At 51.9% G+C, this 25,574-nt stretch overlaps 9 protein-coding genes across 9 annotated transcripts; 6 read left to right on the top strand and 3 right to left on the bottom strand.

Annotated features, from left to right (window-relative positions):
* The first annotated feature begins 1,486 nt into the window (after nt 1–1,486).
* SMAC4_01679 (uncharacterized protein) lies at nt 1,487–2,625 on the top strand. The gene has a single exon (XM_003348607.2). It carries the CDS (start codon nt 1,550–1,552, stop codon nt 2,564–2,566), a length of 1,017 nt encoding a protein of 338 aa, XP_003348655.1. The 5' UTR covers nt 1,487–1,549; the 3' UTR covers nt 2,567–2,625.
* Nucleotides 2,626–2,671: 46 nt separating this feature from the next.
* On the bottom strand, nt 2,672–3,941 carry SMAC4_01678 (uncharacterized protein). Its single transcript, XM_003348606.2, has 3 exons — nt 3,602–3,941; nt 2,897–3,466; nt 2,672–2,830 (listed from the first exon to the last, which is right to left on the bottom strand). Exons 1-3 carry the CDS (start codon nt 3,626–3,628, stop codon nt 2,822–2,824), a joined length of 606 nt encoding a protein of 201 aa, XP_003348654.1. The 5' UTR covers nt 3,629–3,941; the 3' UTR covers nt 2,672–2,821.
* A 55-nt stretch (nt 3,942–3,996) lies between these two features.
* SMAC4_01677 (uncharacterized protein) lies at nt 3,997–4,895 on the top strand (the record flags this gene model as incomplete). The annotated part of the gene is made up of 4 exons (XM_003348605.2): nt 3,997–4,203; nt 4,289–4,307; nt 4,386–4,479; nt 4,563–4,895. The coding sequence occupies exons 1-4, from the start codon at nt 4,188–4,190 to the stop codon at nt 4,893–4,895; spliced, it is 462 nt and encodes a 153-aa protein (XP_003348653.1). The 5' UTR covers nt 3,997–4,187.
* Nucleotides 4,896–6,754: 1,859 nt separating this feature from the next.
* SMAC4_01676 (uncharacterized protein) lies at nt 6,755–9,279 on the top strand (the record flags this gene model as incomplete). The annotated part of the gene is made up of 3 exons (XM_003348604.2): nt 6,755–6,907; nt 6,960–7,423; nt 7,517–9,279. 3 exons carry the CDS (start codon nt 6,755–6,757, stop codon nt 8,664–8,666), a joined length of 1,767 nt encoding a protein of 588 aa, XP_003348652.1. The 3' UTR covers nt 8,667–9,279.
* A 1,388-nt stretch (nt 9,280–10,667) lies between these two features.
* On the top strand, nt 10,668–13,212 carry SMAC4_01675 (uncharacterized protein; the record flags this gene model as incomplete). Its single annotated transcript, XM_003348603.2, has 3 exons — nt 10,668–10,737; nt 10,831–10,928; nt 11,113–13,212. 3 exons carry the CDS (start codon nt 10,668–10,670, stop codon nt 12,961–12,963), a joined length of 2,019 nt encoding a protein of 672 aa, XP_003348651.1. The 3' UTR covers nt 12,964–13,212.
* Nucleotides 13,213–13,822: 610 nt separating this feature from the next.
* On the top strand, nt 13,823–16,186 carry SMAC4_01674 (uncharacterized protein; the record flags this gene model as incomplete). The annotated part of the gene is made up of 4 exons (XM_003348602.2): nt 13,823–14,898; nt 14,958–15,579; nt 15,647–16,044; nt 16,115–16,186. The coding sequence occupies exons 1-4, from the start codon at nt 14,467–14,469 to the stop codon at nt 16,184–16,186; spliced, it is 1,524 nt and encodes a 507-aa protein (XP_003348650.1). The 5' UTR covers nt 13,823–14,466.
* A 1,563-nt stretch (nt 16,187–17,749) lies between these two features.
* Nucleotides 17,750–18,721, top strand: SMAC4_01673 (uncharacterized protein; the record flags this gene model as incomplete). Its single annotated transcript, XM_003348601.1, has 1 exon — nt 17,750–18,721. The coding sequence occupies one exon, from the start codon at nt 17,750–17,752 to the stop codon at nt 18,719–18,721; it is 972 nt and encodes a 323-aa protein (XP_003348649.1).
* Nucleotides 18,722–19,992: 1,271 nt separating this feature from the next.
* Nucleotides 19,993–21,793, bottom strand: SMAC4_01672 (uncharacterized protein; the record flags this gene model as incomplete). The annotated part of the gene is made up of 4 exons (XM_003348600.1): nt 19,993–20,103; nt 20,600–20,790; nt 20,896–21,283; nt 21,713–21,793. 4 exons carry the CDS (start codon nt 21,791–21,793, stop codon nt 19,993–19,995), a joined length of 771 nt encoding a protein of 256 aa, XP_003348648.1.
* A 2,925-nt stretch (nt 21,794–24,718) lies between these two features.
* On the bottom strand, nt 24,719–25,543 carry SMAC4_01671 (uncharacterized protein; the record flags this gene model as incomplete). The annotated part of the gene is made up of 1 exon (XM_066089628.1): nt 24,719–25,543. The coding sequence occupies one exon, from the start codon at nt 25,541–25,543 to the stop codon at nt 24,719–24,721; it is 825 nt and encodes a 274-aa protein (XP_065946390.1).
* Between the last annotated feature and the right edge of the window lie 31 nt (nt 25,544–25,574).

The raw sequence follows: 25,574 nt of genomic DNA, 5'->3' as shown, positions 1-25,574 counted from the left end.
GCTATTCCCTGTCCACAAAATATCATCCTTGCCCCTCCTGAGCTCAGCCTCAACACCATGATAGTCCACCCCGCAAAGGGGGCTGTAGATATCTTTGAAGTCAACGCTTGTGGACTGTTTCTCACTTTTTGTGCGTGTGGCTGAGAATATCACTCGATGTTCATTTCATCGCTGACTTTTGAGTGGATCTTGCTTTGATCCAGACCTCTCACACTTTGTAGACTTGGAAACTGCTGCCTGGATACGCCCTGTCTTGGCATCAGAAGAAATATTATGGCGATGGGGGGAATTTCGCTGTGTTCAAGCGAGTATATAAACAGGAATTGACAGCATCGCTAAGAAACAGCCTTCAGGTGGAACATGTTTTTGTGATCCTCAGACCGGCGTCTTTGCCGGCCAAGATGATCGCCGATGCCTTTTTCCTTGTCCACTCTTACTTATCCTCCGACAGCTGCGTCCATGTTCGAAATGGGAAAGATAGGCGCTGTGTGTTGACTTCATTGATTGACGTCGGGGATATTCCAAACTCGACCGAAACTTCCCCCAGCTTTGACACCAACGTCAATGGGCCGATGATGGGACGACCGCGGGGTTCCTGTGGTACACAAGTTGGACACCGCATCTGTCAGTGTCAAGCGGGGCGAATGTCGGTGGGTGACACAAGGGGACCGGTGAGCGCATATACAATCTGTGGCCGGCAGGAAACAGGAACCTCGATTCCTCGCAGCTTCCTGTTCTGCATCTTGATGAAGGAGGGGAATGGACTCTGGGTGTTCAGTTCTCGAAATTTGCAAGAGAAAGACGGAAAAGTGTGACTGCCAAGACCTTCCCGTCCTTATTCTGGGCCACTTCAACGGTTCAACCGCTGTTCACGGCCCTAAAATCGGCCCCTGTGGTGATCTGGTCGCTCATCCGGCGCCTGCCGAAGTGTCAAAGCGGGTGTACCAGTAGTGGACCCCGAAACCAGCATGTTCCTGGGCTTCCCCAGCTTTTGAAGCTCCGACCCCTGTTCAAAACGGCTTTCATCCCCCTTTGCCTTCCCCAGTCAGTCCATGTTTCCATGTCTTGCGCACTTGCACTTCACATGCTTGTCTTTTCAAGTCTTTCTTTGAGCCTCAACATCGCTATACAGAACAACAAAAAACTTGTCGCTGTTGAAGTTTTCTATCATATCTTAAAGACAATCAATTCAGCGCCATAACCTCGGTCAAAGAAAAAGATAACTGTGCTCCAAAGCACTCTAAGCACAACGCATGTTGGTCTCGGCGGCAGATATGCCCCTCGCAAGCAAGAAAATCCGATAAGCTGCATACAACCTCGAAAGACTCCTCACCTCACTCTTCGACTCACGACCAAACCAGAAACCGACATCTCTTGCTCACAAATCTCATCTCACATCAAACCTGAGTAACAACTACGTCTTTTTTTGAGCTCTGCTGGGCAGAGTTTGATCTTTCATCTGTTACTCTCAGATATCCATCTCTTGAAGAGTTTTCCACATTGTCAACAACATCCGTCAACAGCCGGCCGAAAACGCCAACCAGACATCATGCCCTTTCTCAACCCCGTCCATGGACTGGTCGTCCCCTTCCTCTGCCTCTTCACCATCCCTATGGCCATCTTCGCCGGAATTACCTCGACCCTGGCCTTCTCCCTGCTCATGTTCCGCGTAGCCATCGTCTACGTTGACATAGCCATGGCCTTCGTCCCACAATTCATCAAAGGCCGCCACTACAGCCACAGCCTCACCGAAGGCGAACACTCATATGGACGCCGCCTCTCCAACTCTAGCAGAGGCAGCTACGGAAGCAGCCGGCGCGGAAGTGGAGAACACTCTCCCTCAGGCGTCGTCTCCCCTTCTCCTTACTACCAAAACCGCTACGATGCTCCTCACCAGCGAAGTCCGCTCCGCCGCAAGACCAGCTACGGCTTTGGCTCTGTTCATCGACGCTCTCGTCGCTCTAGTCAAGCATCGATCTCTCCTACCATTGGCTCTATCCGTGAAGACTCCGAGATGGTCCCTGCGTTGCCCGAGTCCGGAGGGCTGGCACCTTCCGTCGGTATCGAGCGAGACTTTGAAGGAGTAGGCGGTTGGAGACTGAATGACTCCAACGACGACGATGGATGGGAGAATATCAACTCACGCCTGGAATTACCGATGGAAAGGTGTTCCAGTTTTGGAAGCCGGTATCACAGCCTGAGCCATCGGTCCCATAGTGTTGGGCCCGGGTCGCAATCGATGGAAGGGCAAAGTAACGGTTGGTTGGGAAGTACTACTGTGAGTAGAAAGGGGACCATGAGGAATGGGAGTGGAAATGGAACAAGTGGGTCTGGATATGGTGATGGGGAGACGCAGCAGGCAAGTTGGAATGGGAACGGGAATGGGAACGGGACCGGGGGCAGGGCGAACAGGAGCGCTTCGGGGAGCATCTCGAAGACGCTGACAGCGCTGACGCCGAGTGGTGGTGGCGATGGTGGAAAGAATCATTATCAGGGGAATAATGGGCCGTCGCCGATGGGGTTGCTGGAGCAGGAGCAGGGGTATTTTAATAGATCAACGGGATAGGACAAGGCTGGGGGGCATGGATGTAAAGCGACAATCAAGCAGAACATACTTCAATATGATCATACTGACAAGTCTGGTGTGTTACAGAAACAGCAAAAAATCCACATGGTATTATTCCCCATGAAAGGTCCTCCGAAACGCCGTTTCTATCCATGCATCATAACCCTTTTGATAGCCGTCAATAACCACAGCCTATCCCATCCTTTCTGTCATATACCGTACCCAATTCCCCGGAACCATTCTCAGGCAACTGCCCTAAAGCGTCTGCCAAAAATAATTCGCATAAAAAAACCTCGAAAACCGATGTCGGTCCACGTTAACCACACAAACGTCCCCGCGTCGATCATTCCTCACCACAGCCCTCGTGAACTCCCCATCCTGCTCCTCCCGCTCAATCTCGATTCCCAAACTCCTATACACCTTTAACCTCAACAGCACCTCATCCTCCACGCTCCTCATCCCACCACCACCATTCCACCCTCCATACCCGTTCCCATTTCCATTTCCATTCCCCTCCCCTGTTGTCTGCGCAATGGTGCCGTCCCCGCCATCAACACCCTGCAACTCCAACTCCTGCAATCTCGCTTGCATCTCCGCCAACTGCGTCTGCAGCCGTTCCGTCTCCATCTCTAGATCCGAAACATTCTTTGCTACACGAAACTTTTGCGTGTCGAGGCGAGATATGAGGGAGGCGTGTTCGGCGGAGGAGTGCGAGGAGGTGACTTCTTGGTGCTGCGATTGGAGCGTGTTTAAAGTGCGCGCGAGTTTCTTGAGGTTGGTTTCGGATTCGCGAAGGCGCAGGTCGCGCGCTTGCTGTAAAGTGGATAAAGACTCGGCGACGCGGGAGACGGCGTTTCGGTCTGGCTCGATGTTGAAGTTTTGGGTTGTGTGGGATATTAGCTGTGGGAAATTAATGAATTCGTTAGTTTCAAGTTTCAAACTATGGACAAAAGGGAGAGAAAATCCATAGTGAAGATGCTTCTTGTTGACAGGCACGGTTGGCGTGTTGATAGGAGAGTGCGAGGAGATGCTTACGGTGGAGGGGTCTTCTTCGAGAAGCATTTTGGTGGTTTTTGTCTGGTTCTGATTTGGTGTTCCTTTTGTTCGTTCTTTTGGTGGTACGTTCCACTACTAAATCGTGTTCAAGAGTTCTTTCTTGTGTATTCTGTGACCGTTAATGTGCTGGTTTTTGTTGTAGAGGCGTGTTTGGTCTTCTCAATTGAAAGTCGTGATGGTTTGTTATTGCGTCGCAATTGTCGAGTCCCGAACCAAACAAAGGACCCATCACTCTGGGCGACGAGCCGCAACAAGTGGGACAACACCTTATCTTATCGCAGATTCACACGGGGATAATCGGACCAGGGTCATGCTGTTTCCCCAGTGTCCTTCGTCATCGGTGGCACATTGGACAAGAAGCTCCAGCCACGCGACCCGACTACGGGCGGGCACTCTGCTTAGCTATCACTAAATTCCAGAACCTTGCTGTCCACCTTCTCACACCACAAACCCGATCTACGAACTCGACATTCCTATACTTGCTCCGTCACGAAGTTTCCGACCACCTTCACATCCAGGATACTGATTTTCTTCTTCTCCCAACCAAAACCCTCAGTTTGCCAAAATGACACAACTTCCCTGTAGGTGGTCAGCTCATGCGACTTGTTTTCATTGTTCTCGGAGCTTAGCAGAGGCAGCGAGGTAGCTAACAAACCGTGGTTACAGATGCAGTGGATGCGGAAACGTGAGTCCCCGAGTTGCACAATCATTCGAGGCCCCAGGGTTCCCGAGTCATCTAACAAAACGACGATCACCGATGCAGTCCGCTCAATGCCGCCGAGCTCAATGTTCTCCGGGCGCAATATGAGAAGGAGGGGGAGATGGTCGGCGTCCAGACCAAGTTCAACTACGCATGGGTGCGCATCACATTTCCCGATCCCAAAACCCGATTTAACTCGACGGAACACAACACTAAAAAGCCAACCTTTTGGATATGTAGGGCCTAGTAAAGTCCAACGTACGAGCCGACCAACACCTCGGCGTCATGCTGCTATCAGAAATCTTCCGAACATCCCCCGAGCGCCGCCGTGAATGCCTATACTACCTCGCCCTCGGCAACTACAAGCTCGGCAACTACGCGCAAGCGAGGAAATACAACGACGCCCTGCTAGAAAACGAGCCCGCGAACCTCCAGGCCGCCAATCTCCGGGCCCTGATCGACGACAAGGTGACCAAGGAGGGTCTGATGGGCGTGGCCATCATTAGTGGTGTGGCTGTTGCCGCTGGTGTTATAGGAGGTGTTTTGCTCAGGAACTTGGGCCGCAAGAGGTAATAGGTAGGAAGGAGGAACCGGTCGACCGATGGATGGTATACGGCACACAAGGTGAAAGTGCCGAAAGTGCCGCTCCTTGGGTGACTGTATGCGATAGCAGGGCCCGGTGTGTATAATTTAGGCGATGATTTGATGAGCCAATCTCCTTTTCCTTGTTTGAACTTCCGATAACTGGACTACAGACATTCCCTTCTATCAGATATAGGCGTTTGGATTCACATCCCCCCTCGTCCCAGCTACTTGCTCCAAGTCCCAACAATGGTGTTTGCTCGGTAGACCTACTCTCTGGATTTGCTCTTCCTTTGGATCAAACTCGGCTTATGTCCTACATTCGCCTCATTTGACCGCGAGGACTTCATTTACCGGTTCTAGGAGCGGCCCCGGATATCGGATGCTGGAGAATGTCGTGTCAGTCCTTGGCGCTAGCCTTGAGAACCGTGACAACTCAAAACATGCTCCTCTTTGAAGGCTTAGACACTGTGCCCATGTGGTTGGCTTTGATCACCACTCGCTTTATGTTGGAAAGTCCTGGTACCACAATCATCCCAAAGCCACTTTGTAGCGCGTTATCAACCGCGCTGCTAAATGAAATAGCTAGACGCATAATACCGTACCGTATCGTCGGTATATACTTCAAGGTGTGTGTGCCTTGCCGTCCATAGCCCACTTTCGTGCATGCGGCACCATTTGTCTCAGGGTCAGGCCGCATCTCGACGCCGACATATTGGCTCACCACTCCCGTCAACGGCCTGCGACATGCTAGATTGGGTCCCTTGGGCTTTTGATTGATGCGAGCAAAGAATCCCCGGGGCAGACTTTCAAAGTCTTCCCCTCATCAGGCATTCAATAAGTGCATTTCCAATGTGACATGAAACACTGTAAGATTCACCGTTGAACCCCACCCGATTCACGGATCGTGAACAACCGTGGATGAGTTGTCCTAGATGACAGGTTGCAATAACTGTAAATTCCAGGATAGCGGAACATCTATATCGGACGAAGTCCACAATGGAACATGCAAGAGTACAAAAGATGAGGGCTAGAATGAACCCGTGGCGAGTATAAGAAGGAAACAGAACAATTACCGGGATCCATTGTACATCCTAGAAATACCGTAACGCTGTGACGCAGGGCCGCCGACTTTCCGACGCCCAACCGACACAGCGATTACAGTGATTGCAGGGCTACCTATTCAGGGTCCAATGGGATGTCGCATTACCTCATCAGTCTTCCCTCTTTTATTGCTCGGTCGGATCCCCAGGACGCAAGGTACAGACAGAACACATCAATCTAGCAAACGGCTGAACCTTCAACAAACTGACGTTTGTGCCATCCATCCATTTCCTTCTCTCCCAAACAATAGAACCCTCGCCACAAAAGAGCTCGCGGCCTCGAACAACCACAGACTCCCCTTCACAGCGAGCAAAGACCGATATCTGTCCATTTAAGCTGTGCCTGGCGGCTGTTCCCTTAGACACCGTTGACGTCGCCGCTACGATCCTTCAATAATAGGACGCCAATGCTGCCGATTACAGCAGTTGTATCAATAACGTCGAGTCCATCATAGTGGGGCAGCGACTTCACTTCACTCGAACAACATCACCTATTTACCTACAAGTCCACGACTTTTCCACCTGCAAATACTATCCTACACGTATCACGCGCGAGATTCTAGCTTTCAGAAGCCAACTGCAAAATACTTGGGAATCTCCCATCATAAAAAGCACCCGCCGATTCCGATATCACCCCTCAAAGTGGCCTTGCGAGCACTCCAAAACTTCGGCCTCACCGTCCAGTTAGGGCTCGCCGCCTTTGCTGCTTACAACGCAACCCAAAGGCTGCTGAGCCGACCGACGGCGATGGCCTCTCCCGCGTTTCCCCAGAGGCATCTTGATGCAACGGCAGGCAGAGAAGTCGTCTACTGCTATGGCTGCGAAAACGAGTGGTATCGCGAGGACTATCCCCACCTGGACCTAGAATGCCCCAGGTGTCACAATGATTTCGTACAGATCGTGGGTTCCCCCCGTTTACTGTCCAGCTACCGTCATGCTGACCTTCTTACAGGTCGAACCCGACAACGACCCCCGGCCAGGTGTTCAGCAACAAGGTCCCCGTTCAGACTCAGACCCGGACGAAGAGGACATAGATGAATACTTTGCGAGTCGAGATGGTCCCGGGTCCTTCTTCATGCGGCGATCGGTATACCACTCGCCAGATAGTCCGTTCCAAAGTCCCTTCAACCTTCCAGGTGGCAACGACGCTGAGGACCTCAACGGCAATCCAGGCCGGCCCCGCGTCCGTCCAGATGATTCTGGCGAGGCCGTTTTGTCGCGGTTCGCCGATATGTTCGTCCAGCTAGGCGGCACGAGGCCGGGACAACAAGGAGGCAGCATCTTTGGGTCACAGCCACAGATACAGCGTACAACTTTCACCAGATCAGGAGACGGCGTGGCTAGTGTCACCCTCACGACAACGACAACCACAGGAGGCGCACCGGGAGACGGGCCGGAAGTGCCCGCTTTTGACACGTATGTTCGCTCGCGACATGGCAATCCTGGAATTCGCAGACACACCATTATTGTTGTGACTAATGGGAGGGCTAACTCTAATGGTGATGGCAGTCTGTTTAGGGGTCTCCTTGGCAACCTCCCGTCACCGGGCGCAGAAGACCCCGGTGGTGGTCCGGGCCAAGGCGGCGGCCAACGAGGGCCTCCTGGGTTTGCCACTGCCCTGCAGGAGTTCCTCGCTACGATGCTGAACCCGCAGACGGCGGTTCATGGCGATGCCGTGTTTACCCAGGAAGCACTCGACCGCATCGTAACGACTCTCATGGAGGATAACCCGCTGTCCAACGCGGCTCCTCCAGCATCGCAAGCCGCTATTGAGAAATTGCCCAAAAAGATGCTCGACGAGCAGATGGTCGGCCCCGAGGGTAAGGCCGAATGCACCATTTGCATTGATGACATGTACAAGGGCGACGAGGCCACTGTGCTACCGTGTAAGCATTGGTTCCACGGGGAATGCGTCGCCTTATGGCTTAAGGAGCACAACACGTGCCCTATTTGCCGGATGCCGATCGAGGGAAATAGTTCATCCGGGAGCAACAACAACAACAGCCAAAACTTCCAACCGTCCGAATCACGCCAAGAAGCCAGTGCCAGCTCTACATCAGCCTTTTCTTCGTCAACCGCTCCAGGACGGAACCCCTTCGAATCGCTAAACCCATTCGGACCACGAAGCCAATTACCCACAGATCGACTTCGCCGCAACGAGCAGGAAACGGAAGAGCGTCTCAACCGAATCCGTAACGCGGCCGGCATTGGACGCACCGACTCCCAAGGGCAATCCGAGGGAATTTCGCGGCGTACCTCACACTCGCCTCCCAGCCGCGAGAACTCCAGTTTCAACATGCGACCGCGCGTTAGGGACCCGTCGCCACCGAGAGATAGGGGTACCTCGACGGCCTGGCAGCAGAATACGAGCAGCAGCAGCAATTCGCAGAGCAACATCAGCAACAGATACAGCGGTGGACTCGCCAGCCTCTGGGGCCGCAGTAACAGTAATAGCGGAGAGGGAAATTCACGAAACCGTGAAGCGGAGGGACAACGTGAGGGGGGAGGACAACAGCAGCAACAACAACAGCAAAACCAACAGCAGCAGCAGCAGAGTACGAGTTCTGGAAATGGCGCGCTAGGGTGGCTTAGGGACCACTTTGGCCGGGGTTCCGGTTCTGGATCTGGCTCGGATAGGGATAGGGAGCGTAGGCGCTGAGCCTGGTAGGAGTGGGCATGGCAAAGCTTAAATGTTGGTGGCGCTGTTGTATAATTGTGGTTTTGAAGAATCCGCTCAAGTACACATACAGAGAAGGCAAAGGGAACTTTGGTTCATCGTGGATGGGCTTTTCAGGCTTTGATGGCTAGACCGTATGGTTCTTGACTATAAGACAAATCAACCAGATTGGGAAATAGTGGGATCAAATGGATAGAAGGCGAAGAAGGGTATGGCACAATGTTGCGTTAAGAGAAAGCAATGGATAAAGATGCAAATGACAGGTATGCCAGGGCTTGTATCATATCTGTTGTTCTTTATCTTCTTCCGGTGCTTTTTTGTTGCTTGGATCGATCGGTGTGTTCCAGCCTTGCGGCGATTTCGTCTTTTACTCCCACCTTGGCCATCCATCACCTGGCACATCCACTTGTCATTATTGAAAGATGGCCGCTGTTGATTGTATTCTGAAACCACTCTTTGCCCTGCGTTGAATACATGGTTGCAGTAGAGTTGATTTTCTCCCTTCATTAATACCTACAACACTAGTTAAAACTACAATAAAAACCAAGAACTTGGTAGTCTTCACTTTCGCCATCTTGCAAATAACTATACTCCATACGTGACAGTAGACATTAGATGCAGTGACCCATCGACCACACCTACCCAACCCACCTTTATTCGTCTCACACCTCACACTCGACCTCACACATTCCTTAACCTTGCCGGGACCCGGCTGCAAACAAGGTTACCGCTAAATCTCACTCGATTGGAGTACCTCCGATGTAACCCCAAGGCAAAACAAGCAAAACCTAACAGAATCTCACCAATGCTGTTACTGGATCGCTGCCAAGCAACCCACTGATGCACGCTGACAAGCTTGTGATCGATTGTCATCCGTATCAACTCGCTAGCATATTGGTTGAAGTCCCTGTTGGCCCCAGATATTCTCGACGCTAAGGGGTATTCCAATCGAGTGAGAACAAGCGGTATGCTGTCATCATTTTAGTGGCGTGCCCCTCACCTTCCATTCTCCAACTTCCCCCAGACCGAGCCAGCGAGCCAGGGAGCCAAGCGATCAAAACGTGCTAGGGTTGTCATCTATCTTCGTAAGCTTCCCACTTTTTTTTTTTCGGTAAGGTTGGCGAGGTTGGCGAGGTTGGTCAGTTCCGTGTAAGCTGATTGGTTGAATAGGTCAAATCGCCCGGCGGCCTCTCGAATCTCACAATGGACAGATGAGATGGTTGTCTTGCGCACATACTTGTAGTGTAGGGAATTCGGCTGCCTGGTGCAGTGCAGTGTGATTAAGAGGACCTGGTTGGCTGGGGTTTGATCGTAAGTGTACCGTATTTGTTCCTGGCCTGTGGTCTGTGAGAGAGAAAGGTGTCGGTGTTGGCTATCTGTCCTTTTTATCTTTTTTTTGTACTCTTTTATCTTTTTATCTTTTCACCTATTCCTACTCTTCAACCCTTTTGAGCCACGGAGGTTTGGGAATTGTTAGAACTAGGCAACCCTTTGTTGGTCGCCGGCCAGGTCAGGTTGCTCCAGGAACCGAACAGGTGAGGTGACGACGACGCTGGCTAGGCGAGCTAAGCTAGCCACGAATCAATTTCTGTTCGGACGACTACACCTCACGACGGATACCTACCATACTGGAGACGGACGCTCCGTTGCCACTGCACTTCCGTTCAATCGGTGCCTATTTGCAACACAAGGAACATCCGACGGGAGTGCCTCCGATCTAATCGGTCTTCCACGTGCAAACAGGTACCGGACAGTTCAGTTACCTCTAGCGGTAGACGTTGTAATTGAACCGTCCCGCACCGTCCCGTCGCTTCGCGCGCTACAGCATCGGTGCAATCGCCGCGCCGCACCGCACCGTACCGCGCCGTGGTCGCCGGAAGCGAGAATTAGGCTACCCTACCAACCCCTCTCCACCCGCGCCCTCGACCGCCCGCGGTTGCACCTTCCGGCTCTAGGACACTCAACCACAACATCGCCAATAAGATGCCAGGACTCAAATACACAGCGCTATTTTCGGCTCTGGTCGTGGGTAGTGTCGTGAATGGATTGGAAGGTATGCAGAACCTTACCTGTGTTCGAAATCAATTTCACTTGAGTGATTAATGTTTGGCACGGTTGATTGACTGACCAACATTTACTGTGACAGATGTCGCGCCAGTAACGGCCGCTGTCCCCAACCCGCAAAGTTTGTATATCCAGTTTATGCATCCCACGCCGAGGTCTTATGGGTATGGCCAGGATTTGGTATGTCATCCTCGAGTCCCTTAAGTTCTATTTTACCCTTTGCTCTTACCAGCAGCTTACCTACCTACCTACCTACCTACCTGTGCCAAACTGTCTTCCTCAATTTCTCAATATCCTTCAACTCGATATGAGTGAGTAACTGCAAGTTTGTTTGAGCTGACCAAAGGATGGTAAACACAAACAGGGTTTCCGCCTCAGTGTCAACCCCTCTTTTTCCTCTCTCACCCCCGGCAATTGTGCCTCGCCAAACATAACAATCAACAACCAACCCCTTCTTTCTCCGCCTTCGGAAGACGGGTCTTTTACGCTAGATAACGATATCAAGGTCGATCTCACTTGGGAGTCACGGTGTTTCCCTTCCTCAACTAACGTCGACGTCGACGTCGATAACGCCGACCCTGCTCTCAACGGAACTAGCAACGACGGCGAAGCAGATTCCAAGCAGCAATCGCGATCGCAATCGGTTACGCTTGATTTGAAGAGCGTGGACGGACAGCCGGTCAAGGAAGAGCTGAGCTGCACGATCTGGTTCAGACAGGAAGAGCCGGTCTGGGCGTTTGGAGTAGCGGGGTGGTGCGTTGATGCGCGGATTAGGGATGTCAGGGGGAAGCATGGGCGGTGGGAGGTTATTTTTGACGATGCCACTAATTTCGGAGGCAACGCAGTAGGAGAGGGAAACGGAGGAGAATACGGGAAAGGGGGGAGTAGAGTGATGCGATTGATGACGGAGAGGAAGGAGTTCGAGAAGGAGGTGGAATGTTTGGAGTATCGGCGGAGCGTGACTGCAGACCAGGAGGAGGAGGGAACTCGTGTGGTTAGACAGGGGCATGGTCATGGCTATGCGCAACAGCCGGTCGTCAGCAGGGAGTACGCAGCAAACCGACAACGCCTCGAAACACTCTGCGCGAACCTCCCGCCGAGAGCGGTCGACACCAGCATCTCCTCCTCTGTCCATCCGCCGTGGCAGTTACCGCATCATCGACCGGCTAGACCAGCTCGTCTCCCATTCCCTGACCTTTTCTTGGACTCTCCCTCACCATCAATCCAAAAACAGACTCTAGCTTTGCTTTACGCATCCCTCCGCGCCTCGTTCCAGGCTCACCTTGCTGTCCTCTCATCTACCCGCCTTGCTGCCTACCTCATTTTCCTGTCTCTTCCTATCTTCGCTTGCCTCTTCCACTGCCTGCGCAGGTTACGCAACCGTAGAAGAAGACTGGCTCGGAGAAACGGACTGGGAGAGCCGGCGATAGTGGGAGAATCGCCTTGTCCCGGCTTTTACGGAAGTGATGAAAGCTGTGGGGAGTGCATGGCTAGGTATTTCGCGCAGATGGAAGTTGAAGCTGGCGAAAACGACGAGGAGTGTGGAAGTGGGTGGGATGATGGAGCTGGGGAGAAGGTGAGCGAGGAGGTGGGTGAGGAGGAGTCGCTGGAGGAGAAGGGGCAGATGTCCGAGGAAAGGTGCGAGGGCACGGCAGATGCGAAGGAAGAAAAGGAGAGGTTATCAGAACAAGAGTACCAGCACTGCCGCGAATACCACGCTGTCCCGGAGGATGGGTTTGCGTTGCGGTACGAGCCAGGGTCCGAAACCCAGACTGTTCACGAGCCTGTTGCCCAGCAGGTTGTTGTTGTTGATGATGATGATGATGATGATGAAAGGGGATGGGATGAGAAGGAAACCTTGGTTGACTCTGAAGACGAGCGCGAGAAGGCGCGCGGAGATGAAGTCGGGGAGAGCAGCAATGGTGAGGATAGCGGCGGAGAGGAGAGCGATGATGACTTGTCTATTGGAGGTGAACTGGCTTCGTTCATGAGGGCTGCGAATTTGGTGGAAGATATGATTCGGGCTGGAGCGAGGCGAGAAGCGGTTCCAAGACCTAGACCTGAGGTCGTCGCTCCGGTAAATATCAGGCGGCAGGCGCCTGGAACGCCTCCACCTCCGAGTTATGGGGAGGTAGTAGGGCTGAGGGGCCACGGGATTGCTGATGATGAAGGGTTACCGCCTCGGTATGAGGAGCATTTGAGGAGTCGAAGGTGACGGACATCCTTTTGTCGTCAGGAGCTTCTTCGAGTACTTGTGGGTTCACGGGTTCACGGGTCTATTGGTAATGCTTAATGACTGTAATGAGTGCTGGGGAAATGCTGTGGCACATAGGTACCTGGGCATAGGCGATGCAACTCCTCATGTGCATCAGTATGGTGTACTTGTTATCTCCTTTAAAGGTATGCATTCGGACGAACATGACATACGATACAAATGTACCAACATCTTGAGTGACGATATAAATGTTGACATTTGTTGGAGGTTGTACTTGTCAAGAACTCAAAGAGGTCGAATGGGAACGTTCCCAGCCCCCACTAACAGAGGTGGTTGCCGTGGTAACGTGGAATTCGGAAGACAATATTTAGTCTGTGTGCTTGGCGCTATTCAGAGATGTCCAATGGACCAGAACCGTCTTTTCCCAGGTGGGTTTTCTTCGATATGGCAGGCGGCTTTAGTCTTGAGAGCAAACCGACAAAATCTTTCTCGTTCGTCCACTTGTACCAAGTATAGACGAATCGTGGTGGCTGCTTTATTTGCCTTTTGAGCTGTCCTTCCCGTAGCTTATGATAGCCGGATTCGGGGAATGACTCTCAAGGGGTGATAATTGGTTGCCTTCTGGCCTGTCACTGCACTGACTGACATGACGAAAGGTTCCCCGCAGCTGTGTGGCAGGTGCCGAGGCGCGCCGCGTTGTTCCGCTCAACGGAGAGTGATGCTGCATGGAGGTGAGGTTGAGTTCTGACCACAGGATTTATTTGGCGATACATTCACCCAACGAAACGTGCTGCCTTATCACGGGTACGATTTTATCATGTCCGTGACGGCGATGGACTCAAACTTTCGTTGGTGACGAGGCCGGTTGAAGAGAGGAAGCCTATGGCGCGCAATGCGAAAGGTTTGGTTGGGGGCGTCAATCTGTTCTCATCAAGTGAAGAGATATTCAACTGATAATTCCGCCAGTGTATTGTATTGGAGGGTATGCCAGCGAAGAAACGGGAATATCAGGTCGACGGTGAAGTTCGAGTTCCATTGCGTGCGCAAGTCCAACCTGAACGGAACCCATTCACAAGCTGGAAATAACGTCGTGGCCAACCACTGCCGTAACGAAGCGCGCGAAGGGCCCCAACTGCCCGCCCTGCCCTGTGCTAATCTCCACTTCCACTTCCACCCGCCCCCGCTGAGCCTTGGTAGTACCCCATATTCGGGAGACGCCCAGACGTTCGATTTCAAGATCCGCTTCGCACCAGACTCCGTCGCTGCCACTTTCTTTTTTTTCGCTCTTGCTTTTGCTGTCTGGTATTGATAACTTTTCTGAAACCGAGACCTTCTCGTTTCTCATCCTTGCTTCTCATTTGTATCCGTTGCCTACCGGCGCGTCTAGCCCGGTCCCCTTTGCAACACCAAGCAACGTTGGCGATTTGTCCAGGTTGCGGCCACAGTCCTCCTCACTTGACAACCACATCACCAACCCCGCGATCAATCAGACACTCTGACATCATGGCCGACCCGACGCAAAACCAAACCGACACCGCGGACTCCGTCGTCGCGCCAGTCGCGAAGGAAGACGCCGAGACCACGGCCGCCCGCCGCGAACTCAAGCACACATCCATCTCCGAGCAAGGCATCACCGTGGCCCAAGACAGCGGATCGGACAATGGCACCCCTACAGCAGGATCAAAGAGGACGACCCCAGAGCCCGCAATTGGCGACGATAAGGACACCGAGATGAAGGAGCAGGTTTCCTCTCCTAAGAAGAAGCGAGCACACGACGAGCTTGACGAGAGCAAGGACGCGAACGACGCTCAATCCGGGGACAAGGCTTCCACAGAGGAGGCCAAGTCCAGCGCGACCCAGAGTAGGACAGACAGGTCCGAGCCGGAGAAGAAGCGCGCCCGCGACGAGACAACATCGTCGGATGACGGAGTCAAGGTGGGCTCTTTAACCAACACATGCTAGCTGTGACTCTGGACTAACCCGACCGTCACTAGGAGACTCCTACGTCGGCATCCGTTGAGACAACCACCACCGAGACTACTACGAAGACTGTCGAGCCAGCGTCAGAAGTCAAGCCCACGACCGAAGAAAAGCCCCAAACATCATCCTCCGCTTTCGCCCAGTCGGGTTTCGCCAAGCTTGCCAGCTCTACAACTTCTCCCTTCGGCGCCCTAGGCGGCTCGGCAGCCCCCAGTCTTTTCGGCTCTACAAACTCCGGATCCGCCTCTCCCTTCGGCACTCTCGGTGCTTCCACCACAGCAGCGGCTCCCGCGCCACCCAAGCTCAGCTTCGGCAGCTCCGCTGCGGCACCATCGCCCTTTGCTGGTTTTAACAGCGCCAGCAATGGCTCCCTGTTCGGCGGCGGATTTTCTAGCGGTTTTGGAGGTAGCGCGCTTGGTGGAGCCAAACTTACAAGTTTTGGTGGAAAGCCCGGCGACACTTTGACGAGCAGCAAGCCTGCCAAGCCTTTCGGCGCGCCAGAGAGTGACGCGGAGGATAGTGAAGAGGAGGGAGATAACGATAAGGAGGATGCGGGGTCGAACAAGGAGAAGGAGGGCGAGAACGATGAGGCTAAGACTGCGGCAGAGGAAGAGAAGAAGTTAAAGTTGCGAAAGGGTAAGTTTCGATGGTCTGGGCCATCTGAGCCGCATTGTTCTGTGCTGTCATGCTAACTTGCGATTAGTCGTGGTTGACGACGGCGAGGGCGAGGACGCCACGCTACTAGCGGTACGCGCCAAGATCTTCATCATGGAGAAGGGTGTCGGCTGGAAGGAGAGGGGAGCCGGCATGCTCAAGGTCAACGTGCCCAAGGCGAGCGTCGAGCGAGATCACAACGGCAACTGGGACTCCTCGTCCTTCGACGCCTCAGCGCTAGTAGAGGACAGTGGTGATGGAGAGGCTGGCAGCGGTGGTGGCCGCAAGAGTGTCCGTCTCGTCATGCGCCAAGATCATACCCTCCGTGTCATTCTCAACACGGCGATTGTACCGGCAATGACGTTTGTTGTGACTAAGAAGCTCAAGGCGGCATATGTGCTGTTTACAGCGTTTGAGGGCACGGAGCCGAGACAGGTGCAGGTAAAGGTACGTGGGATTGTGTTCCGAGTGTATGAGTGTATGTCCAAGGGGCCATGCTAACCGTGACTGTGTACAGCTGAGCGAGGCCAACGCTACCGCCTTCAAGAGCCTTATGGATCTTATACAGAAGGAACTCTCCGATGAGTAAGAGTTGAAAACATCCTCTATACACCGTTTTGTTTTACCTAGACGAGAACGAGGTCGGATATGCAAGACAGTCGACATCGACAGTATGTCTGCTTTACTTGGTGCGAGGGCGTTGTGGAATGGATGGGCGATGGGCGATGGACAGTTGAAATGATATGCCCAGGGGTGGCTGGAGAGGCGGAGGGACGAAAATACCAGGGCAGTCATCCCTTTTGAGTGACTGGCTCTCTTGCATTTCACATTATTGCGGGACTCCTCACAAAGGAGCATCTCGTGTGGTCACAAGGAGGTGGCACTTTCGACATTTGATATCGATCCTGTGTTACTAGATGAGTGCAAGGAAGACATGCCGTGCACTGAAGACAGTTAGAGGTATAGGATCCGCTAAGTTTTCCATCCCTTTCATGACCATATTTTCTGCTATTGTTGATTGTTTCTTTTCGTTTTCCTGTTCTTGCGTCCAGGTCTTTCTTGCTTTTTGTCGTGGAATGGTGGGGAGTGTGAGTGTTGGGTACTTAGCGTAGGTACCGTAAAATGCGCCTTCCTGGGTATCGGGGTCTCTTCACCGGTTTTCCTGGCCTGAAGATGGGCTGTCCTCTGCCGTGTACGGAGAGAAGGCTCCAAGTTCCTCTTCGCTTTTTCGAATGGTGGGTAGAAAACGCAGTATGATGCCTCCCAATTTCCCCGCGAATGCACCTCCACCTTCCCTCCCAACTCAGAGCGGGCAGCCTCCTTAAGTTTGGAAGTCACTGACAACAATCTGAATAGTCTATATACACACGCCGCCTGCTGTGTCTCACAACCAGGGCCGAATTTTCTTCTTTGAAGCCCACTCATTAGGTCGATACTACCATATCAAACTGTCACTTCTTCACCCAAATGTTGTCCATCAACCCACGAAAGCCATGACCTGGCGACTCGATTAAGTTTCTTCTCTGTCTCCCCTTCACCGTGGCGTTGACGTTTTCTTCATCCCGCCATACAGCCCTTCGCAGTATCCAATAGGAACCCTCCATTGCCATCGAAACTTGACGCCATGGCTGTGCAGAGATGCTTGCTTTGGCCTCCATCAGGCTGCATGAGCTGAAGGTTGCCTGATGCCTACAATCATATTGGACAAATCCATGATTGATTCGCGCTGGTATATATTGCGGGGATGGCAGAGGACACTAGATCGCACCTTAAGTGAGTATCTCCCCTTCAAATATGGTCACGCGTGGGGATGAGTTGTCGTTGGCTGTGCATTGGTTCATATACCCCTTACTCCAGGTGTCTCTGGCCCTTGCTCGATCACTTCTCAGCTGATTATCCACCGCTTCTGAGAAGTCATTCTCCAGGCTCCTTCGCGCCATTCGGCCCTCGACCACGGTCGCTTCACATATCATTTCGTCACATCATTCCCTCTCAGCTGCTCTGTCCCCCCTGGCTTTAAAAAGCTCCCGATACCGACCAACCGGTCTTCCGCGAGATGGCGACCGAACAGACCGTCAACCTCAAGTCATATAGCGATTACACCATAGGCTGGGTTTGCGCACTCACCAAATAATTGATAGTGGCAACGGTCATGCTAGATGCTGAACATAAAGACAAGCTTCCCATTCCCAAAAACGACAAAAACATCTACACTCGCGGTTCGATTGGAGAGCACAATGTTGTCATCGCGTGCCTTCCTGAAGGCGTCACCGGTACCAGTGCAGCGGCAACCGTGGTGAAGGAAATGTTAAGGACCTTCCCGAACATCAGATTTGGCTTGATGGTCGGTATCAGTGGTGGCATTCCCAATATACCAGACCACGACGTTCGCCTCGGAGACGTTGTGGTTAGTGTGCCTCAGCAAACCTATGGAGGCGTGGTCCAGTGGGATCTGGGAAAGGCAGAGCAGGAAGGCTTCAAACGGACTGGATCTTTGAACCGCCCGCCTAATTTGTTACTTTCAGTGGTCACCGAGCTCAGAAAATGGCATGCAATGAGAGGACCTCAAATTCCAAGATACTTTGACGAGCTTGCGAAAAATTACCCACGGTTGGCTCCAAAGTACCTGAGGTCAGAATCTCTCAAGGACATCCTATTCGAATCCGAGTACCACCATACCCAAGGCAAGCCGAACAACGATTGCCAGCTCTGTGACCCCATGAGGACTTTGAGCAGAGAGCCACGAGAGTCAGAGATGGAAATCCATTACGGATTAATAGCACCAGGCAATCAAGTAATTAAGAACGCCATGAGACGGGATGAACTCAACGACATGTCAGGTGGAAACCTTTTGTGCGTTGAAATGGAAGCCGCTGGGTTGATGGACAATTTTCCTTGCCTTGTCTTCCGAGGAATATGTGACTATGCAGACTCGCATAAAAACAAGAAGTGGCAGGAACATGCTGCCGCTGTTGCGGCTGCCCATGTGAAGGACCTTCTACAGGAAGTGCCCCCGGCAGATGTGGACAGCGAGCGGGCTGCATTGGAGGTTATTCAAGAAGGTCGGTTCCTCACCGTTTCCATGAAACGCCTTGCTGGCCTTCAGTTTCCCTCAACCATTTGACATTTTTCCAACATTCACTCAAATCTTTCATCATAAGCTGGTGGCGCCAACATCATATCTCACTAACTTATGAGCACTTTTTCAATACGTCACGTTAAGTTGATCCTTCCCGCTCAGCCACAGAATTTATTCATTCCTTAAACGGGTGTCATGTCGTTCTTTCTAACACTTGTTTAGTGAACCAAAACGTTCTCAAGACAGTTGAGGATGTGAACCGTATCAAATCCAAGTTGAAAGCAGAAAAGGAGTTCGCTATCATTGAGTGGTTGACGCCGATAAATTACGGCTCACAGCACAGCCTTTACCGGAACAGACGCGAACCGGGGACAGGCGGGTGGTTTCTGGATTCCATTGAGTACCATGAGTGGTTGACAGGTGCCAGACAGGTTCTATTCTGTCAAGGTATCCCGGGAGCTGGGCAATCCGTTCTTTCTGCCCTATTCACTGAAAACGTATCACGAGACTTCGCTTAGGATGTGGACATCGGCATTGCTTACATATATTGCGACTACCAACGCCGCGACCAGCAAACGCCACTTCACCTCATCTCCAGTCTCACGAAGCAGTTGTTCCGGCTCAACGCTCCTCTGCCCTCATCTGCCAATGACCTATATGACCTGCACAAGCAAACAGCAACCACACCTTCGCTGCAACAGATCTGTCAATTTTTCCAGAACATTGTTCAATCCTTCCCCGATGGGGTTTACGTTGTCATAGATGGGCTTGATGAGCTATCAGGCAAAGCTGGTTATTGACATACCTTCCTAAACGAGCTTTCAAGACTTACGAAGTCGCTGTTGGGACTCAGCATCCTATTCACTTCTAGGCCTCTTGCGGTTGCAAAATTTCGGCATTTTTTCAGCCATGCTATTGAGATGAAAATCTTTGCTTCGTGTGAAGACATAGACAAGCTTATAGATGGCTATTTTGCGCAGCTATTACCCGATGCGCTCATTCGTAGTGATGTCAGTCTTGGAGAGGAAGTCAAGCGTACAGTGGCAAAAGCTGTTCGTGGAATGTAAGGTATCATCTAGCCTCTGGCTGAATCAAGCTAACTTCTGAGAAGGTTCATCCTGGCACGCCTTTACTTGGACTCATTTGACGACAAATTGTCGCCAAATCAGGCGCGACGGGCCCTAGAAACTATGAAGAACGAAAACCGCGGAGTGGAAAAGAAATCAATGGATGAAGCGCTGTGCAATGCTTACGACCACACTATGGCACGGATTGCTAGCCAAAGGCAGGACATCACCGAAAATGGGATGAACGTCCTATTTTGGCTCACGTACGCGCAACGACCCCTCATAGTTGATGAGCTCAGGCATGCGCTCGCTGTAAAGGTTGGAGCCGGAGACCTGAATAGAGGCGACCTCATACGCAATCTGGAATGCTGGACTAGCGGTCATCGATGATCAAAACCAAGTACGCCTGGCCCACTACACTACGCAAGAATATCTGGAACAGCGCTACTTCAGACGGTCTTTAAACACAAAGCCTCATGTCAAGATGATGGACGTTTGTGTCACATACCTGATGTTCTCTGCCTTCAAATTTGGGTATAATACTTCCAATCAGGACTATAATAAGAGGCTAACAGCCTACTTATTTTACAGATATGCTGCAAGATACTGGCATGCTCACGCTCGTCTCTGTTCTGCGCCCTCTGAGCCTCTCCTCAGATTTTTGCAGCGTAGAGATACGGAGGCCATTTGGGCTACAGTGCATTCTGATTACTTTAGGTCATTATATGACTGGACCCAAGTCCAATTAGGAGAATTCCACTTGCTTGTGAAGCATGGCCTCCACAAAGCTGCAGAAGCACTTCCTCAAGGAATGGAGGATCTGAACGCCCTATATGTTAACAGGACACCGCTGTACATGGCGGTGGAAGGCGGAAATATGAATATGGTCAGGATTCTCCTCCGTAAAGGAGCGCAAGTTCGCGTGCTCGGTGGATTGCCAGTACTTGGAGCATTTTGCCATGGAATATACGACACAACTGAGGTTGACGTCGCAATACTTGAGGGCTTGCTTGATCGAGGAGCTGAGATAGCAGATGCCAAGGGCAACTGCCCTCTGTTAGTCAAAGCGGCTGGGCTTGGCAGAGTGCAACTTGATCTCCTGGTATAAAGGGGTGCCAAGGTCGAAAGTCTAGGGCCCCGGGCCCCCTTCACCTTCAAGGAAGTTACCCCTCTCTGTGCTGCAGTAGCGAATGGGCATATAACGACGGCAATGTCTTTGTGGAAACATGGAGCTAATCCTAATCGGATGGTTGGTGGCCCTATCAATCTTCTCGCTTTCGATATAGTCGTTGGAGGACTGCCCGCGTCCCACAAAGCCGCTGAAGGACTGTCCGCGCTCCATGAAGCCGCCAAAGTTGGACATGAACCACTTGTTAGAGCGTTTCTTGGTCTTCAAGATGGCACAAAATGCGCCAGCCCTAGAGACCCCCCACACGACATTTCCAGTGGCGTGTTCCTGGATCATGCCCTCGGAGCAGAGAACCAAGACTCCTCTAAGGAGATAGTTGCGTCCTCGGTTCCCATAGCCGGGGTTATTGAGCTACGTGATAAAAGTTATGGCTATACCCCGCTGGCCTTTGCCGCACAATCGGGTCATCTTCATATTGCCAAGCTTCTGTTACGTTGCGGTGCCAATATCGAGGCGGAAGACTACTGGGGGGAAACTCCGTTATTACTGGCTGCTCAGGGGGCTCATGTCGAAATGGTTCAACTTCTCCTTGATGAAGGTGCCAATATAGAGGCTGTGGATAATTTCAAACCAACACCTTTATCAGTGGCAGTACCAGTATGGAATGCTCGTGTGGTCCAGCTACTTCTTGAAAAAGGAGCCAACCCTCTCGCAACAGATTGTCAGGGACACACGGCGCTAATAGCGGCAGCAAGGACAGCACAGGAGACTCTCATATCGTTAAACTACTTCTTCAGAAGGGTGTCAAAATCAACGGGTTAAATAACACGAAGGAGAGACCGCACTATTCTCCGCGGTATTTGGGGGCAAGCTGCCCTCACTGAGTTTCTTCTCAACAATGGCGCGGCTCTGGACGCCCATTGCAAGTATAGATAGCTAAATGTCTTATCTTGGGCAGAAGCTAATGGGGAGGCAGATGTTGCCCTGCTACTCGTTGAACACTTCCCCGATATTAGAGATAGGGAGGAGTGTGGTGAGACTATCTTGTGCACGGCTGTAAGGGCCCCAGACCTGGATGACTTGTGGAGGTATACTATACTCCCCCAAAAACAAGGCTCAGATTGGACAGAGATATTGACGGGGTCAGACACCGTTGGAGATTGCTATATTTTACGGCAATGTAGACATGGTTGTTGAGCAGGAGGACTCGCATGGTCGCAAACCCTTGGAATATACCATCTCTGCAGGGCAGGTGGAGTGCGTGAAGGCGTTACTAGAATGGGGAGCCAAGACAGACACTGAAACCTTTTGATTGGAGAGGTTGTTCGAGTTGGCGTTTGAAGGGGGTTTACAAAATCATCGGGAAACGTATCGGGTACTGCGGGACCACGTGCGGCGTGAGCACAGAATATATGTTGGAGTACAAACGTGTTCAAGCTCCACCGACACAAGAGATGCCAGAAAAACACCGGGAGTGGTAAGAATACGACGAGTGGGATAAATCATCTGTTTATCAATCGATGACCCCTAAAGCAGTGGACGAGAACCAGGAGAATTCCTCAAGCAAGGACTTGCAACACCAGATTTCGGACGCATTATCGCCAATCAGAGATGTGCCAGTGGAAACAACACCTGAGGAAGCATCAATCAAGGAAGCGCCACCAAAGGAAGTGTTGACAAAGGCATCATCAGAGGGAGCACCACGATTGAATGAACAACCGGTGGAACGACCATCAGCTGAGAAGTCACATGGTGGAGGTTCAAAACGCAAGCATTCACCGGAGGGTAATACCTCCAGTGAAAAATCTACCAAACGAAGTTTCACCGGCAACGGAGGGCACCGTTAGAACAAGATACCTGACATGAATTGCGCGCAAATAGGGAATGGGGACGGCCCGAGAAGCGGCGGGAGAGGGGGCGATCTGATGAGCCGTGGGAGGGAAACGACACGGCGACTTGCGAGGATGTAGCGACGGCCTGCGCAAATGTAGGCCCGCCGGTCACGAACTTCAGCACCGGAGCCCGAACCTGAGCGGGAGCTTGGGCGGGCGCGGCAAAGACGGTCTTGCGGTTGGAAGACATGCTAATTTTGTTGTTAGTTTCAGATTAGGCATATCATCGATAGGGTTTCATCCAAAAGATCTCTTCGATGTTGTAATCAAAGAATGGACACCAGGGCCCAAGTGACTTACATGTTGGAGTTCGTGGATGTAGTTATCTTCGGACAGATTTGGACGCGTTGCTACAGGCCGAGTGTTAATCAATCAAAGATCTGTTAGACCGAAGGACAATATCACAAGAAGATCTCGTGTGTAGATTGAGTTGGCTTCTCAAGTTTCCTCCACGAGAAATCGGACGGGGCGAGACACTGGTTTACAGGAAACCCTCTCACTCCACTACAGACTACGAACCCGCGAGCATGCCTCTGATTCGAGGAAAGAGCGAACAGTAAATTGACCGGTGGAAAAAAAGTCTGAACAGCAACTACTTGCTGTGCGAAATCGCGAGCCATTCCGTGGGAAATGTGCTTAAACCACCTCGTCCACCCTCAATGTAATCAGCAACTGGTTCAAGAGCATCCGCCAACTCTGAAGGGAGGGAACCTAAGGGAAGATACATTCGAGAGATGGGAGGCTTTCGTACCGCGTTTCCGCCACTAGAAGGCACGACGAGACGCTCGCAGTCTCTCCATCCAGTGGAGAAAAAGGTAAGATAGTCCCTTCTCGGTACTGCAGGAACAGCTGGTGAAGAAAACTTGATGATTACAATATGGTGGTTGGGGAGTGCTTACCTGACTGACACGCACCTTCCACCGAACTTGCATAGTGGAAAGGCAGAAGGAATGAACCAGTTGTCAACATGGTTTTCAGAGAAATCAACAGCATCAAATTCTCGAAAGGGAATATGGGTGTTGTCAACATACCTAATTTTCAAGGCAACCGATAGTACACTTATCAATTTATCGGGATGGGATGCCTGTAAGAAGACAACCCTGGCACGTCAGATCAGAGGATGAAAAAGTGCTCTCCACTTCCCGTCACGTACTAATATATCCGCCGCGGCCCGCCTACTTCGCAGCGGGCCGCATACAGCCCAGTATAAATTTGCGCCATGTGGAATTGTGCACCTATCAAGTATGCAGCAAAGGGAAGGTCGTGGCCTGACAGGCAGCATCGCGAAAAACCGCTTGCTTAAGTGAATGTCATTGTATTACCTATCCAAAAAATGCAGAGAATCCACAATGCAATTTCCGGTTTATTGATCTTGCACGGCACAAACGGTGAAGGCGGACAAGATTTCGGCTTGGTGTCGGGTTCGATTCATGCTCGAGGCAGAACATTTTCGCCCATTCAAGGTCGTTCCTACATTTGCATGGCCTAGCACATTCGCCTATAGATAAATCGCAGAGACCTGTACGCAGGGAAAAAGACTTTGGATATGGACGTCCAGCTTTTCGTTTCTCACGGAAAGCTGAGGGGGTGTGTCAGAATTATAGGTGAGCCTATTGACCCGCTACTCCTACGCTGTCGGAGCTTGGTGTAGTGGTGCCAATCTGACAGTTTTCGGACCCATTGGGGGCTGGTGGCATTGTGGAATTGTCTGGGTCTATTCTAAGGGCTAAAAGCGTTGGTTTTGTGACAATTCGCCAAAGCCACAAGCAAATCACGATACGGTGAGGAAGTATTCTTTTTCTTGTTTTCTTCTTTTTTTTCTTCTTTTTTTTGGTGCCGATGCATACATTATTATATCACGTGCATACCGTGCAGCGGTACGTGTTCCTGCGTTAAGGGGTGAAGCACCTGCATACGATGCACCATTGAGTTATAGGCCAAAATCCCATTATCTTCAAGCCAAAAATCCAATTATTCCCGCGGCGGCTGCCAAGCAAACCACACCTGCAACAGCCAGCCTCTGAGCGGCGCTGTCCTCCGGGCAGTCGGCCGGAGGATTTAGGGTGCGTAAGGGGTCGCACAACTTGGCCCTTAAGGACGCCGTCATGCTGGCGGCAACGGCCGAGTCCACCTTGACCTGGCAAGGGGAGGCGCTTGGTTCGGGGGATCCCACCACTGCGCAAGTATTATCTGGCAGCTCCTCCCTATGGGGAACGGACTGAGTTTTGCCGGTGATTTTGATCGCAGCTATGCTCTCGTCGGAACAAGTTTTGTCGTTGGCCGTGGCAGCAACGAGATCTACCGCCTGGCCGCCCTCTTTGATGGTGAATGTAATGCTTCGAGATGTCATGTTGACAAGAACGGGATCGCCAACACTCTGGAGGTTCTTCCAACGCTCGTTGCAGCTGACATAGAAGACTTTCCAGTCGAGACGCCAGGTTCCCTCGCTCCGGAGGTCGTTGCGGAAGTTGTGAACAAAGTAGGGGTCCTGGCTAGACCAGTTTACCCATTTTATGTTGTCATGGGTGTAGGAAAAGCCGTTTTGTCCAAAGTCGGACGTGTTCCATCCCCGGTATTCGATAAGAGGACTGATATATTTTGAGAGCTCGCCATTTCGGATGGAGAAAACAAAAGGCATCCACTCGGTGGGCGCATATGTCTCGTTGCGCGGGAAAAGAAGGTCGACCTCGATGATGCCAGAATCCGCAGCGTCAGCAACGGTCCCAAGACTGATCAAAGAGAGCAGGAGGGACCAAGCTGTGCGGGATGGGAGGTGCATGTTTCTCGAAGCTGGTGTCAAGCAGCTGAAG

The sequence above is a fragment of the Sordaria macrospora genome, chromosome 3 (genome assembly GCF_033870435.1).
Source record: "Sordaria macrospora chromosome 3, complete sequence".
NCBI lineage: Eukaryota > Fungi > Ascomycota > Sordariomycetes > Sordariales > Sordariaceae > Sordaria > Sordaria macrospora.
The sequence above is the reverse complement of the archived record's forward strand: the minus strand, read 5'-3'. Positions and strand labels throughout refer to the sequence as shown.